The following is a 14,500-nucleotide window of genomic DNA, read 5'->3' as shown; positions in this document are numbered from 1 at the left end:
AGCACTTGTTTTTCAATAGGAAAGTGAATTGAATGTGTAAAGGCAAAGGTATATAGGTAAAGGCTTTACAAATATAGATAAAGACTCGGGAACAAAAGTTCTTCACACAAATAAATGTCCTTCCCGGGAAGCAAAACCATCACCTTCATAGGCAAGGTCACTAACAACTAGCAATATTGTAGTGTCATCCCATTTTCTTAAATTGATTTGAAAGGGATGAGACTACAGTGTTGCTACTTTTTAATTTCTACAATTTCTAGTCGGACTCTACAGTAAGCTCAAGAAGACTTGTGTTGTGGGTACTTAGATAACTATATATAGATGGTCAAACCAATTTGTCAGTCAGTAAGAACCAGGAAAACTATACTCATACTTATCTTTTGGGTGCTAGTACTGGTATATGACAAAGCTAGTATGATTCTCTCTGTCTTTGTTTGAAATGAGAAAGTCCTTTGACAAACTATACTTAAATACATAGATAACACCCATGACTCAGGTACAAAATATCTGTGCTCATTACACAAACAAATTTCCTTACCGGGGATTCAAACTCAGGATTATCAGCTTAACCGGCAGAGTCACTAGTCACTACCAACTAGGCCAGACGGGCTGTTGTCATACATATACATTATCAACCATATTAATGAAACTTTTTCATATTATGAAACATTGTATATGACTTCTTTTGGCAGGCGCAGATACAGTCAGCTGCAGAGAAAAGGTCCCACCCCTGCATACAAACTTCTATGTAGTGGTGGTACCTTTTTCTCTTCAGCTGACTGTACCTACACACTATATAAAAATAATCATAACATGTACTTACACAAAACATTTAGTTTTTTTTTGTCATATGACTGGTAGAGAATAAGTTTTATAACCAAATGTTACAGAGTTTGTTGAAAAACTAAGCATTCATTTTGTTTCAGGTGACTTGGATATTCATTGCAGCCTTGGCATATGAACCAATACTTTATGGTGCTCCAAAGCCAGGGTCAAGGGAAGAAACTATGTCACATGTACAACCACAAAAATATATTGAGTGTTGTTTTACTATTTTAAAACACTGGCTACTGATTTCATGCTGCTGGCAAAAAATACCTGCTGCATCTTTCATTAATAGATTTTCAATAAAATAAATTAACTTTTTAACCCAATCCTTGTTTCATTTATTTATGGTGGTTACCACCTTAACTTTTGGTATGCTTAGGAGCAGATCTGCTCCCATGTACTTACCTATATTCAACTTTAAAAAATGCATTAATTTTTAAAAGTTGTCTTTGTAAAACGACCGGTCTGGCCTAGTGGGTAGTGACCCTGCCTGCTAAGCCGATGGTCCTGGGTTCGAATCCCAGTAAGGGCATTTATTTGTGTGATGAACACTAATATCTGTTCCTGAGTCATGGGTGTATTCTATGTATATGTTTGTATTTGTCTATATAAGTATGTGTATCGTCGCCTAGCACCCATAGTACAAGCTTTGGTTAGTTTGGGGCTAGGTTGATCTGTGTAAGATGTCCCCAATATTTATTTATTTATTTTATTTTATTCAATTATGATTGATATATAAATTACAAATTTTTGACAGGAGCATACAAAAGGTTAAATATGAACAGCCAGTAGCTTAGCGGGTGAGATTACCTTCCCAAATTTCCATTGACTATAAATAATAAAGATGTGTTTAATTCATTTTTAACGCCTCACTCACTTAGGTATTTCTATTACTGAGTAAACAAAAATCAAAGACAGGTAGGTAATAAAAAAATAATATTAAGTAAGTAACAATATGATTTATTAGTTTTGGTTTCACAGGCAGCTTTTATCTTATCTAATGCATCTTCTTAGTCGGCGTCTTCATTGCTGAAGGTCGTGTCTAGTTTGAAGTGTTTCCTGCGCGATGTACCATGCTTTTCCAAGTGTTCCTGTCCTCGGCGATCTTAATAGATAAATCTAATGCATAACATCTATGTATTCAATGTCCGCTTGACTTTTGTTAATTTCGAAAATGTTTGAAGTCTATGAAGTAAATGAGTTCACTGAGGTTACACTGATTCGGGCAAACCTGTCCACAATTTCACTTCACGGTTTGAATCAATACTAACGCTTAAAGTATTGTCTCTTCTGGTCAAGTAAGCCAGTAGTGCACGTCCTTAGCACTGGTAACTGCCATGAAGGCGTCATTGCAGCGGCAGCTCTGACTGTACGTGCCAACTTGGCGAGAACTTCTCAGCGTGGAAGAAGAGCCCGCGGAGCCGCTCTTGCCCGCTCTGGCTGCGTCGCCGCCTTGGTTGGGGCTGCGGGGACGACGGCTGTCTGAAATTGTTAAACTTTAGGTCAAAATTATATGCAATTAACAACGCACTCTTCAAATATTACACTATATAGAATTATTGTATCACGAAATTGTGATAAACTAAGTTAAACAAATACCAAAATATTTAATTTGCTTACCGATAAAACAATTATTTTCTCCAAAATTAGATTCGCTGTTCACTTGACACTCTTGACAGCTGACAGATGATGTTTCTTGACGGTTTTGAACGAGAACCACAGACAAAAATTAATTTTTACCGACTTGGCGCGTAGAATGAGCGTTAACTAAAAAGATTGCCTCTTGGCTAGGTTATTATAAACATTATCGACCAGTCGCTCGCGATCGTAGAGATCGAATCGATAAGGAGCGAATGTAATTTGGCTACGGGCCAAGGTTGTTGTAGTGACCGGTGGGAGCTCAGGCATTGGCAAAGCGATAGCCATACATTTCTCTAAAGAAAAAGCTAAAATAGTCATCATAGATCGTACTAAAGCGACTATAGATGCAGCGAGGGATATTTGTACGGCGAACAGTGGGAGTGAAGCTATGGGAATACAAGGGGATGTCAGTAAGGATACGGATGTTGAAATGATTGTCAATAAAGTCACTGCAACATACGGACGGCTGGATGTACTAGTGAACAATGCCGGGGTGTTTATTTCTGATGATATCTTTACGGCTACTATGGAAAATTTCGATGCGCATATAAATACAAATCTGAGAGGGACTTTTAACCTGACGAGGCTGTTTGTGCCGCTTCTTATCAAGTCACAGGGTAAGTCTGACACATTTCAGCAAGAAAGTTGATGTAACAGTGGGTCTAAAAGCATCTGCGCGTCTGTATGCGGCAGCATACAAGCTCAATGCTGCTAGTTTGACTGCCTGTCTAGTATTCAAGTTTTGCCATTTTCGAGAACGTGCTCCGTTTATTATCGGAAATATTTTCAAGCGAGAACGTTTTTCATACAAAACGGAGAGCGAGGTCAATGTACTGGTAGATCAGATATCGTGACTTGCTTCGTCACTGGCTTTTCTACTTTTCCCTTCTTTTGTTTTAGTGCTCTGTGAGGAAGACGAAAGGTCTGAAATTCAAGAAAAAATATTTTGAGACCGCTGTGTATTCATTATCACTATCAGTGATCGTTAATTTTCCAGCAATTTAGGTGCAGCATTGTTGGTTAAAAGCATCTGTATGCCCTACTCTAGGTGGAATAGATAATTAGGGTTAATAACAGTAATATTAACCTTAAGTCCTTAACCAATCCTCTCCCTAGAAAAAAAATTAAGAAAATCCTTTATTTTTACTATGCTGCACCAAAATTGCTGGAAAATTAACGATCACTGTTCATTATCTACTTGTACTTGTGACGAAAATGTTTATGAATTAGTCAATACTTAATCCTAAATTATAAAATTTTATCTTGAACTTTGTCACGCAGGAATAGGGCAAGCATTTCAATAAGTGTTCTGTGATAGGTAAACAATAAACAAATTTGCTACATAAAAACGCTGTTAATGAGATAATTAAATGAGATCTCACTATTACATACCTATAACAGCCTAAAACTTAACTGGCCACTTCACGTTGATAAATCAAACGACACGTTGATAATGACATTTAAATGCACATGCTGCTTATTTTGATAGATAGGTAGTAGATAGAATTATAATTGATTTTTTGTTCGGTAAATGAAAAAATATATATATGAAAAGTTTTCTTAACATTAAAACAACTTTAAATAAAAAGTTAATTGTTTTAATGTTAAGTACCATCGCCCACACTGTTAACTGTACATCGGTGGACCTTAAGCCTTTTGTAAGAAGGTCCTATCTATGGCGGTAACTAATATGTTAGCACCTTATACAAGGTGCTCACGAGGAATGCGAAAGATTTTAACCACGCATTTCCGAAAAGAAGGAAAAAATTTAGTACGAGTTTAGGTCAATTTCGCCAAAATGAAAATTTTTTTTGTTTGGTTTTTTCAATTTTTTGAATGTATTTGTACCTACATCAAAAGTAAATGTTATTGGTAAACTTGTACCTTTTCGCAAAAAAGTGTTACTTGCCACTTTTTGACATCTATCAATAAGGATATTTAGACTACGTCCCATAGTAGCAACATCGCCATCAAAAAGGCGTTTAGCACTATGTAACAATAAAAACTTGTTTTTTTCAATTGGTATTTACTCTGAAACTAGGAGAGTAACAAAAAAATTTATAGGACATTTTTGTCTCTAAATATGATCAGAAATACGCTGTTAAAGGCTAAACCTATGGTTTTTTATGCAATTATAATATACAAACCCGCATTCTACCTGCGTTAAGAAAACACGAATATTAATTCAATTAAATCTGATTACTGATGAGTCATGCTCGAAAATTATTGCGATACTTATCTTATTAGTCAATTCAACTTTAATATTGACAAGGTCATATTATAATAGTTCAATATATACAATAACTGTATTTTTCCAGACTGGTCATTAGATTATTATAATAATTGTACGTTTGCGTGCAGGTAATGTCATCAACATATCCGGGGTGGAAGCGGTCAAGTACTGGGAAGGGCTGTTGACTGACAGCCTGTCAAAAGTGGCGATACAGCATTTGACGAAGTATGTCGCTTATGAACTAGGGCCGAAGAAAGTTCGCTCTAACTCTGTAGCTCTGGGCTATGTCACGGGCACGAAGATTATAGAACGAGCGAATATAGGCAAGACTTTTAATATTTATTATCTATTATTATTGATTAAAATGCAATCTGTTTCATTTTTATGAAATTAAAACATGCAAAGTTTAATACAGAAGGTTCCTAGTGACAGTTGAGGTGTTGTGATTTATATTGCCCCCATAGAAAAAAGAAAACTATTACTAAACTGTTTATTATTTTCTATTATTGTCGCCTATCACTATTCACCGTCTTTTTTCGCTTGAATTTTGCAAGAGCGATGAAGATGAAAATATTTGAAAATTTAATTACTTTCTAAAATAAAAGACTGCCAAACATATTTTTTATGGAATTAACACAATGTGCCAGTTGTACTTCCTACGCCATTTCTTGCTTATCAATATTATAGCCGGTCAAACAAATTTGTCAGTAGAAAAAGGCGCGAAATTCAAATTTTCTATGGTACAGTCAGCATCAGAAGTTGCTAAGTGGGCGAGGTGTTCAAAATTACCTTGACGCGCTCTTATTCTCATAACAATGAAGTCGATCGTGTCAAGATCATTTTAAACACCTCGCCCGCTTAGCTACTATTGCTGCTGACTGTACGATTACTTTCGCGCCTACATTTTTTATATTTGCCGCTTTCTTCTACTGATGGTTGGTGGTTGGTGAAAATGTTCAAAAGACCTTGCAAATCAAAAATGGTTTGACAAACTATATTTTTGATTTGCAAGGTCTTTTGAACATTTTCGTCTTTAATTTCACAGATCCCGAGGAGTTCGGTCGTGGGTTTCTCCCGAGCGTACCACTCGGAGAGTTCATCAAACCAGAAGACGTGGCCAAAACCGTGGCCTTCATAGCCAGTGACGATGCCCGACATATCACTGGACAGAACATAGTTATGGACGGAGGGTTCAGTTGCTATTAGTGCGCAGACTCTATCTAACATTTTGCAATAAGCAAGACATATGTAGGAGAGAAGATAAGTTTGTTGAGAACCATAGAAAACAGAAGAGGAAAGATGCTTGGACACCTAGCTGCTACGACACATTTAATTTATGAAAAACATCTTTGAAGGGAGAGTTGAAGCAAATAGAAAGGAGGCCATGGAGAGCGTACATGGATCAAGTAAAGGAAAAACTCTTACGTTGTGTCGTATCAAGCTGTCAAGGAAAAGGCAGAGTACGACATACATGGAAATCGCTAACACCGCCAAGAGTCTAACATGATGATGATGATGATCACTTTCAAATATCTGGATACGACTCTATTATCAAAAAGGATATGGCGGAGACTATAGTGGCCTTCATTGCTAGCGAAACTGCGCCATATTACTGGTTACAACATACACATAGTCATCTGACTTATATGAATAGGACTCTACTGAGATTCCGGCTAGGTTGAAATAATGTCAATAAATAACTGTAAACGTCACATTTTTACACAAGTTCCACGTTTGTGGTGTTAGTGCCATTAAGCGGTTTTAACCCTTTACCAGGCTAAGGGATATATATTTCCCACATACGGCACTTCAAACATGTGTTCTATTTTCGACGAGTAAGACTGACATTCGATTGTCATTTTTGAACTGTCAGCCTGGTAAAGGGTTAAGCGTGAATAGGTAATAGCACAGATACATAGGTAGAAATACCTACATAGAGTTACTTTCGCATTTATAAACGTGGTTAGAAAGAATGACTGTACAAACATGTTTGGTGGCAGCTGTATTTTTTACAACATTGATTTTTTAATTGTATTGTTGAAGAAAAAAAAAGAAAAATATGGTGTTATGGTTTGGTTTGGATTTATGGTTGGGCAATATGTGGTTTGGGAAAAGTATAGCGGTTATTAAAATATGATTTTTACACAACTGTTATCCTTGTTTCATTTATTACGGAATTGCTGACGTACGAGTAAAAAACATGGTTCGCACGTCGAAGCAGCATCCAATGTGAAGACTGCCTTAGAGAGTATGTGAGAACACATAGTCCGATCCGATATCGAATGTCGGAAAGAAGTAAAATGTAAAATATATGTGTTTCTTTGTATTTATTTATGCATTTAATAAATAATTATTACAAAAAAAAACGATAAAAAAATACAAAAAGGCGGAGGCGGAAAGGCACTCCCCTGCAGCTGTTTTTGTCATAGGCGCCTTCCGACATCCGATATCGGAAAGGCGCTTCCGATAAATTCAGTCATGTCGGAGCCCCCCGTCAGCTGTCGGACCGATAATATTTGTTTGTGTGCGTATGTGTAGGTATAATGTTTGTTGTAGTGTGCGTGACCGCTGAAGATGGCGCCCGGGCGCGTCCCCGCGGCCTGACTACGCGGATGTAGGATCCTACATCCGATATCGGATCGGACAATGTGAAAACGCTCTAAGGATCATTAGCGACAAACACGTTGTGCGCATCAGCGCATGAAGGTGACTTATCATAACCGGCTAACAAAGCCGCAGATTATTGTCCAAATATGCTATCATAATATAAACAATATGTCTATAAATAGCATGGCTGCTGACACACGATGCATTCGTTACTATGGCGTTCAGAGATAAAGTCGTCCTAGTCACCGGAGGCAGCTCCGGTATCGGCAAAGCCATAGCCATACATTTCTCTAAGGAAAATGCTAAAGTAGTCATCATTGGTCGTACTAAAGCGACTATAGATGCAGTGAAGAATATTTGTACGGCGAACAGTGGGAATGAAGCTATGGGGATACAAGGGGATGTCAGCAAGGATGCTGATGTTGAAATGATTGTCAATAAAGTCACTGAAACACACGGACGGCTGGATGTACTAGTGAACAATGCCGGGGTGTTTATCTCTGATGACATCTTTACGGCCACTATGGAAAATTTCGACGCGCATGTAAATACGAATCTGAGAGGGACTTTTAACCTGACAAGACAATTTGTTCCACTGCTTATCAAGTCACAAGGTAAGTCTCTCCTACATTTTAGCAACAAAGTCGTTGTTATTAAAAAACTTAAAATTAATAAACTCTAACATTTATTTAGCAAAGATAAATCAGTGCAAGTGCACGTTCGAATTGGTCTGTTAGTTCCCATTTTTCGCTCAGAAAACATTATTAAATATATTTTGACACAATTTGATGTAAGTGATATACTTACATCTAAGTAGGTATATCAACCCCACCGCCGATGCCCCTTTGTATGATTTTTTCGATATTTTTATTATCTATCTACTCTAACACAGACTGTCAACAAAAGATAATAAAAAAAAAACAACGGGTTGCACTCCTGGAGTGCCGACAGAAGTGAAAACTCAATGACTAGTCCAAAATGACTGCAGCACTATGTATAATTGACCCATCCTCCTTTCTATTGAAAAACTGTAGTTCCGAAATTGCTGGCCAGTGAGCTTAAAATTGAAGCGTTAATTGTTTAAAATTCGAATAGAAATTGTAAAGTTACCTTGCAGACCTCGCATCTAAATATATTTGGTCATGATATTTTGAGTTTTATTCACCAGTACTAGAGTTCACTTTTATTAGCGATTTCATCAAGATGTAGCTTTATTGAATTATCGAGGGTTTGGAGGTCAAACCCGATAAATCCAAATATTTTATCATTCAAATAAGAATTCTACGCATGTCACATATAGTTCTAATTTTAAAACCCTTTTACTCGACTTATCGGGTTTGACCACGCACCCCTCGTTATATTGGAGTGATATAAAGTTATGTAACTGTGAGATCCTCGTATTTCAGCCCGTACAAGATTAGGGGCTGTCCATAAATTACGTCATCGATTTTTGACAATTTTCGACCCCCCCCCCCCCTAACATCATCCAAAAATCATGCTTCGAATGACCCCGTTTCCTCCTACGTCATGCTACCATCATCCGATGTCCAGACCCCCCCCCCCCTAATTTGAAATGACGTAATTTATGAATAGCCCCTTAGAACATTGAGCTTTATTGCTTATGATACGTTATGACTAAAGTTCTTTGGTGAATAACATTGTCCGTGACACATGACGTCACCGTTACGTTACGCGTCTGAATCGAGTTTATCATTTTTTCCCCACCTTAAAAAGTGCTCAGCGCCGCTAAAGAAGTTTTCACTTCAACAACGGGTTGCACTCCGGGAGTGCCGACAGAAGTGAAAACTCAATGACTAGAGTCGGACCAAGAAAAGTCTGCAGCGGATTTGATAGCCCACGCAGTGCAAAAGTGTCATTTATGCGTCATAATTTCATAGAAGTTTGACATTTAAAATAACACGTGCACTGCGTGGGCTATCAAATCCGCTGCAGACTTTTCATGGACTGACTCTAGTCCAAAATGTCTGCAGCACTATGTATAATTTTATTGACCCATCCTCCTTTCTATTGAAAAACTTTAGTTCCGAAATTGCTGCCCAGTGAGCTTAAATTTGTAGCGTTAATTGTTTAAAATTCGAATAGAAATTGTAAAGTTACCTTGCAGACCTCGCATCTAAATATATTTGGTCATGATATTTTGAGTTTTATTCACCAGTACTAGAGTTCACTTTTATTAGCGATTTCATCAAGATGTAGCTTTATTGAATTATATTTGAGTGATATAAAGTTATAATGTAACTGTGAGATCCTCGTATTTCAGCCCGTACTAGATTAGAACATTGAGCTTTATTGCTTAATATAAAAGTCCAGTTTTAAATAATTGACCTGATTATGATACGTTATGACTAAAGTTCTTTGTTGAATAAAATTGTCCGTGACACATGACGTCAGCGTTACGTTACGCGTTACGCTGCGAGTTTATCATTTTTACCCCACCTCAAAAAGTGCTCAGCGCCGCTAAAGAAGTTTTCACTTCAAAAAACTTAATCTGGATACCAAGTAGTTAGGTACCTAATTGGTTTCCTTCTTTTAGTTGAATTTTTTTAATATTTCGGTTGAATATGAAATGTTCATTCTAATTTTAACCTGTTTTTTTCACCTTCTGACCTACCGTACCGGATTGCCTCGACAGCGCGACGAGATTGCGGAGTATACCTACTGATGACTTGATGAGTCATGCTCGTACGACGTACATATTTGGCTTTGCAAAGCTTATCTTAAATTATTGACAAGGTCATATTATTATAATAATATTAGGTAATAGATTCAATAGGTACATACATATATATTTTTGTCCAGTCATTAGATTATATTTAATAATAATTACGTTTGCGTGCAGGTAATGTCATCAACATATCCGGGGTGGAAGCGGTCAAGTACGTGGAAGGTCTGCTGACTGAGAGCCTGTCAAAGGCGGCGATACAGCATTTGACGAAGTATGTCGCTTACGAACTGGGGCCGAAGAAAGTTCGCTCTAACTCTGTAGCCCTAGGCTATGTCACGGGCACGAAGATTATAGAAAGAGCGAATATAGGTAAGGACTTGAATTTATTAGTAATTGTAATGTAATCTGATGACTTCTTTTTAATGAGGTAAAATAAATTATCCCTCCCTCCCTCATCCCTCATTGAGAAAAGAAAACTAGCTACCTACTACTTACATAACTGTTTTTAACCCCCGACGCAAGAAGAGGGTTGTTATACGTTTGACGCCAATATCTGTCTGTAGAATTGTAGCATTTGTAGCTCTTAAACCGATGGACCAACAAGACCGATTACGATGCAGTTTTTTTTAAACGAAAGCTAGTATCCTTGCGGCAGTTTTAGCTATGATAAAAATCGATCAGCAGTTTGAAGAGACCCATAGACTTCGCTGGTTCGGTCACCTATTAAGAATGGAAGAGGAATGGGCTGCCAAGAGGGCATACTTGGCATGACCGACTGGTGGCCGCCCGGTAGGTCGGCCCAGATACCGCTGGTGTGGAAGCAGATTTGCGTCAACTTCAAACCGATAATTGGCAGGAAACGGCGCAGGATCGGGAAAAGTGGAGAGCTCTCGTTTCGGAGGCCAAAACCTTCTTTAAGTCCCTGAGCCATATTAGTTAGTTTTTTTCAAAATTTGTTCCAAAAATGTTCAAAATTATTGGGCGTAAGCGCGTAAAACTTAATATTTACTTTTGATTTACAAGATCTTATGAAAAACATTTTTGGCTTTAATTTCACAGATCCCGAGGAGTTCGGTCGAGAGATTCTCCCAAGCGTGCCCCTAGGAGAGTTCATCAAACCAGAGGACGTGGCGAAGACAGTAGCTTTCATTGCTAGCGATGCTGCCAGACATATCACTGGACAGAACATAGTTGTGGATGGTGGCTTTTCCTGCCATTAGTGACGAAGGTGCATGATCATCTTATTATGGCTCCTCTACACGATGGCCCTGCGCTGGACCAGTGAGATGGCCCTGTGATGGTGATGGCTCCACTACAGGATGGCCCAGCGTTAGATCAGCGAGATGGCTATGCGATGGTTGAAATGCGTTTCAAACAGTTAGGGCCTACCCGATATAGTTCTGGAATAGACGTGGGCTAGTATGCTGCCCCATCGTGTAGAGGAGCCATTAACCATATTATTTTTGCGTAACCATGGTATAATAATATACTCCGCCTGGTACTCTATTCCCGTCTTTTCTAGGTCACCTAACTGACACAAGCCTACGTCATCATGCGACAGCGCTATATGATAATATGCGATAGCGCTATATATAGCGGCCATGTTATTGTGACGTAGGCTTGTGTCACTCTGGGAATAGAAGACCATGTGCGTAATCATACTTTCGCACGACTTTATTGTTTGTAAATTGATTGTGACATTTGTGACTGTACGAAAAAGCGTAGAAGCGGTTATACTTTTCATAACATTGAGATTTTTATGAACTTATTGTTAAATAAAAGAGGGAAAAAATATTTTCACCTCAGCAGCTCGAACAAGGGTACTTTGCTTCTTAAAAACAGTGAGCAAAATGCGATTTTGCTCACTGAGTCATTTTGTCTCACTCAGTGAGCAAAATCGCATTTTGCTCACTGTTTGTGTCTCAGTCAGTGAGCAAAATGCGATTTTGCTCACTGAGTGAGACAAAATGACATTCAAGTGACCTTTATAGTCATTTCAACATGCGGGGTCTAATACAAGTTCGATATACTTGGGTTCTATTATCTCTGTCCCTCTAGGTATGTTCTAACTGCTTAGGGTGAAAAATTTTGTGTACTACACGAGATCAAAGTTATTTACATCTCGTGCGCTTTTGAATCCCTTACTACGCTCAAGATTCTAAATTAGATTCACTCGCTACGCTCGTGAATCTATTATAGAATCTTTCGCTTGCACGGGACTCAAAATAAGCACTCAAAATTAGTACATTCCTTCCGATGGATTGGAAATGGAATAAGTAAATGAAATCATCATTTCGCAAATAAACTCGTTACAATATTAAACCTATACGATAATTCCTTTAAATGTTCCAATATTTTAGCAACAAGCTGAAGAGTTCTTGTATTCGTTTTGTCGATCAAGGAAAAATATGGAACAAAGTTCAGGAAATTTCCTTGTTTGTCCTGGAAAGCAGCTAAATTGCAAACGTTTGTTATAGTTTAACTTTTATCGTGAAATTGTGCGACTTACCCCGATGGCCGATACAAACATCACACCGCCAACTCTACGTAATTTTCTACGTTGACACATCATTAGCGCGATCTAGGATTCAAATTGACACCGCACAGCGCCATCTAACGACTCACCTTCACCTTCAGGTTAGTAAAGAAGTGGGGTGTGTGATGGTATGCGGTCTATGCGGACAACTCTTATTTAACATGAAAGGTTGCCAGTAGAACTTATGTCACTGTCACATAACATCATAACCTATAACTATTCAGGATTCTACGTTGACACATCGTTAGCGCGACCTACGATTAAACTTGACACCGCACAGCGCCATCTAGCGACTCACCTTTAGGTTAGTAAAGAAGTGCTGCGTGCGATGCACGACCGACAGCGGCGCGTGGTGCGCAGAGCGCGCGCGGGGCGGCGGCGTCCGCGACGCGGGCGACGCGCACGAAAGCTCGGACGCCGACTTTGACAGCCGCCCGCTTAGCGCCTCGGACCGCTCTGTTGGCAAAATTTACAATTTTACATTTTATGAATAAGAATTATAGGAATCTTGTACTTAGGTACTCGTACCTACTGAGGATCCAATTTTAGCGAATGTTAAATTGCAGGTAAAAGCAGTTAAAAGCAAAGGTTCAGTTCCACAAATTTAAAAACTGCCTATGCTCGATCTTCTGTTCCAAGTGAAAGTGAAATATGTTTATGTGAAATAGATTTTGAGTTACGTACAGGGGTCAAAAGTGGCTCCAGATGGCCGCTGCGTCGCCAGTTCTCTTCTTTTGAACTTGGCTTGAGACGCTGCCGCGTGTCAAGATCAAGATGTTCAAGTGTATTAATTAGCACCTTTTTACATCCCGGCGGATCTCGGACACACACATATTAAGATAAATTTGGTAGTATTTTTACAATTTGACAGGTAACCAGAAAATAATAAAGTTAGCAGACATCCACGGCTTATTTGGTAACATTTGACATCCCTAATTTGTTGCTAATTAGTTTTACGCCGTAAGGGCCGTCAATAATTCCTACAACTTTTCTAATGGTGTAAATGTTGCTGTTTCTACTCTATTTATACACAGATATGGTTCATATTCCAATGGAGGGTGTGAATAATTTGTCTCCAAGGATTCGTGTCGTAAACGTCAGCCTGCCACATCGCAACTCTCTCAGGCTTATTACTGTAATAATATATTGTGAACCCTAATGTAGGCCACCATAATACTAGTGGCTCTGTGAGCTGTAGACCTCGCGAGCATATTTTATTGGGCACGACGACAGCGCCACACAGTGGTTGCAACTTGCAACTACCTAAAGGCCCGTATTTTATCACAACTATTAAGCGAGAAGTGAGTAAATCGTAATAATTTCAGTTTTCATTGAAATTGAACCTGAACGGATTTTAATGCGATTTTTATCAAAAAAAAGTGATTCTTGCGAAAGGTTACGAAATATTCTGGCTAAGAGCTTTAATCGATAACGCTGCCCAATCCATATACAACAAATATCAAAAACACTAAAATTAAAACATAATCTAAAAAACTACAAGTGAAAAAATTGCCCCAAACGCTGTCAGCCAATAACCCTTACTTACCTATCTCTTGGGAACAGATTCGTTTTTTGGGTCATCAAAAAAAAAATAACCCTAACCTACCTATCTCTGGGAGCAGATTCGTTTTTAGGGTCACCAAAACAAAATAACCCTAACCGACCTATCTCTGGGAGCAGTTTCGTATTTAGGGTCATCAAAAAAAAATAACCCTAACCTACCTATCTCTGGGAGCAGATTCGTATTTAGGGTCACCAAAACAAAATAACCCTAACCGACCTATCTCTGGGAACAGATTCGTTTTTAGGGTCATCAAAAAAAATAACCCTAACCTACCTATCTCTGGGAGCAGATTCGTTTTTAGGGTCATCAAAAAAAATTAACCCTAACCTACCTATCTCTGGGAGCAGATTCGTTTTTAGGGTCACCAAAATAAAATAACCCTAACCGACCTATCTCTGGGAGCAG

General features: G+C 38.5%; 2 protein-coding genes and 2 long non-coding RNA genes across 6 annotated transcripts in view; 2 read left to right on the top strand and 2 right to left on the bottom strand.

The window, feature by feature from the left end:
• The window catches only part of LOC134802926 (uncharacterized), a 183,453-nt gene that overhangs the window by 99,013 nt on the left and 69,940 nt on the right, over window positions 1–14,500 (top strand). The window lies entirely within an intron of this gene.
• Window positions 1–14,500, bottom strand: part of LOC134802371 (multiple C2 and transmembrane domain-containing protein) — a 147,195-nt gene that overhangs the window by 76,381 nt on the left and 56,314 nt on the right. For all 3 annotated transcript variants that reach the window (XM_063775007.1, XM_063775023.1, XM_063775014.1), the window contains exon 3: window positions 12,830–12,987. In XM_063775007.1, coding sequence (XP_063631077.1) covers window positions 12,830–12,987 — 158 coding nt within the window. The remainder of the gene's footprint in view (window positions 1–12,829; window positions 12,988–14,500) is intronic.
• Window positions 1,789–2,564, bottom strand: LOC134799036 (uncharacterized). Its single transcript, XR_010145311.1, has 3 exons — window positions 2,449–2,564; window positions 1,960–2,310; window positions 1,789–1,837 (listed from the first exon to the last, which is right to left on the bottom strand). It is a non-coding gene; the product is annotated as an uncharacterized LOC134799036 (long non-coding RNA).
• LOC134802665 (3-oxoacyl-[acyl-carrier-protein] reductase FabG-like) lies at window positions 7,499–11,789 on the top strand. Its single transcript, XM_063775302.1, has 3 exons — window positions 7,499–7,923; window positions 10,170–10,364; window positions 11,055–11,789. Exons 1-3 carry the CDS (start codon window positions 7,524–7,526, stop codon window positions 11,213–11,215), a joined length of 756 nt encoding a protein of 251 aa, XP_063631372.1. The 5' UTR covers window positions 7,499–7,523; the 3' UTR covers window positions 11,216–11,789.

Source organism: Cydia splendana, chromosome 2 (assembly GCF_910591565.1).
Source record: "Cydia splendana chromosome 2, ilCydSple1.2, whole genome shotgun sequence".
NCBI lineage: Eukaryota > Metazoa > Arthropoda > Insecta > Lepidoptera > Tortricidae > Cydia > Cydia splendana.
The sequence above is the reverse complement of the archived record's forward strand: the minus strand, read 5'-3'. Positions and strand labels throughout refer to the sequence as shown.

What these genes read in the sequence shown, in the direction of transcription:
- LOC134802665 (XM_063775302.1), top strand. Translation starts at nt 7,524, where the DNA reads ATGGCGTTCAGAGATAAAGTCGTCCTAGTCACCGGAGGCAGCTCCGGT. An exon ending in ACTGCTTATCAAGTCACAAG is followed by an intron (nt 7,924 to 10,169) that starts GTAAGTCTCTCC and finishes GTTTGCGTGCAG; the next exon opens with GTAATGTCATCAACATATCC. An exon ending in TATAGAAAGAGCGAATATAG is followed by an intron (nt 10,365 to 11,054) that starts GTAAGGACTTGA and finishes TTAATTTCACAG; the next exon opens with ATCCCGAGGAGTTCGGTCGA.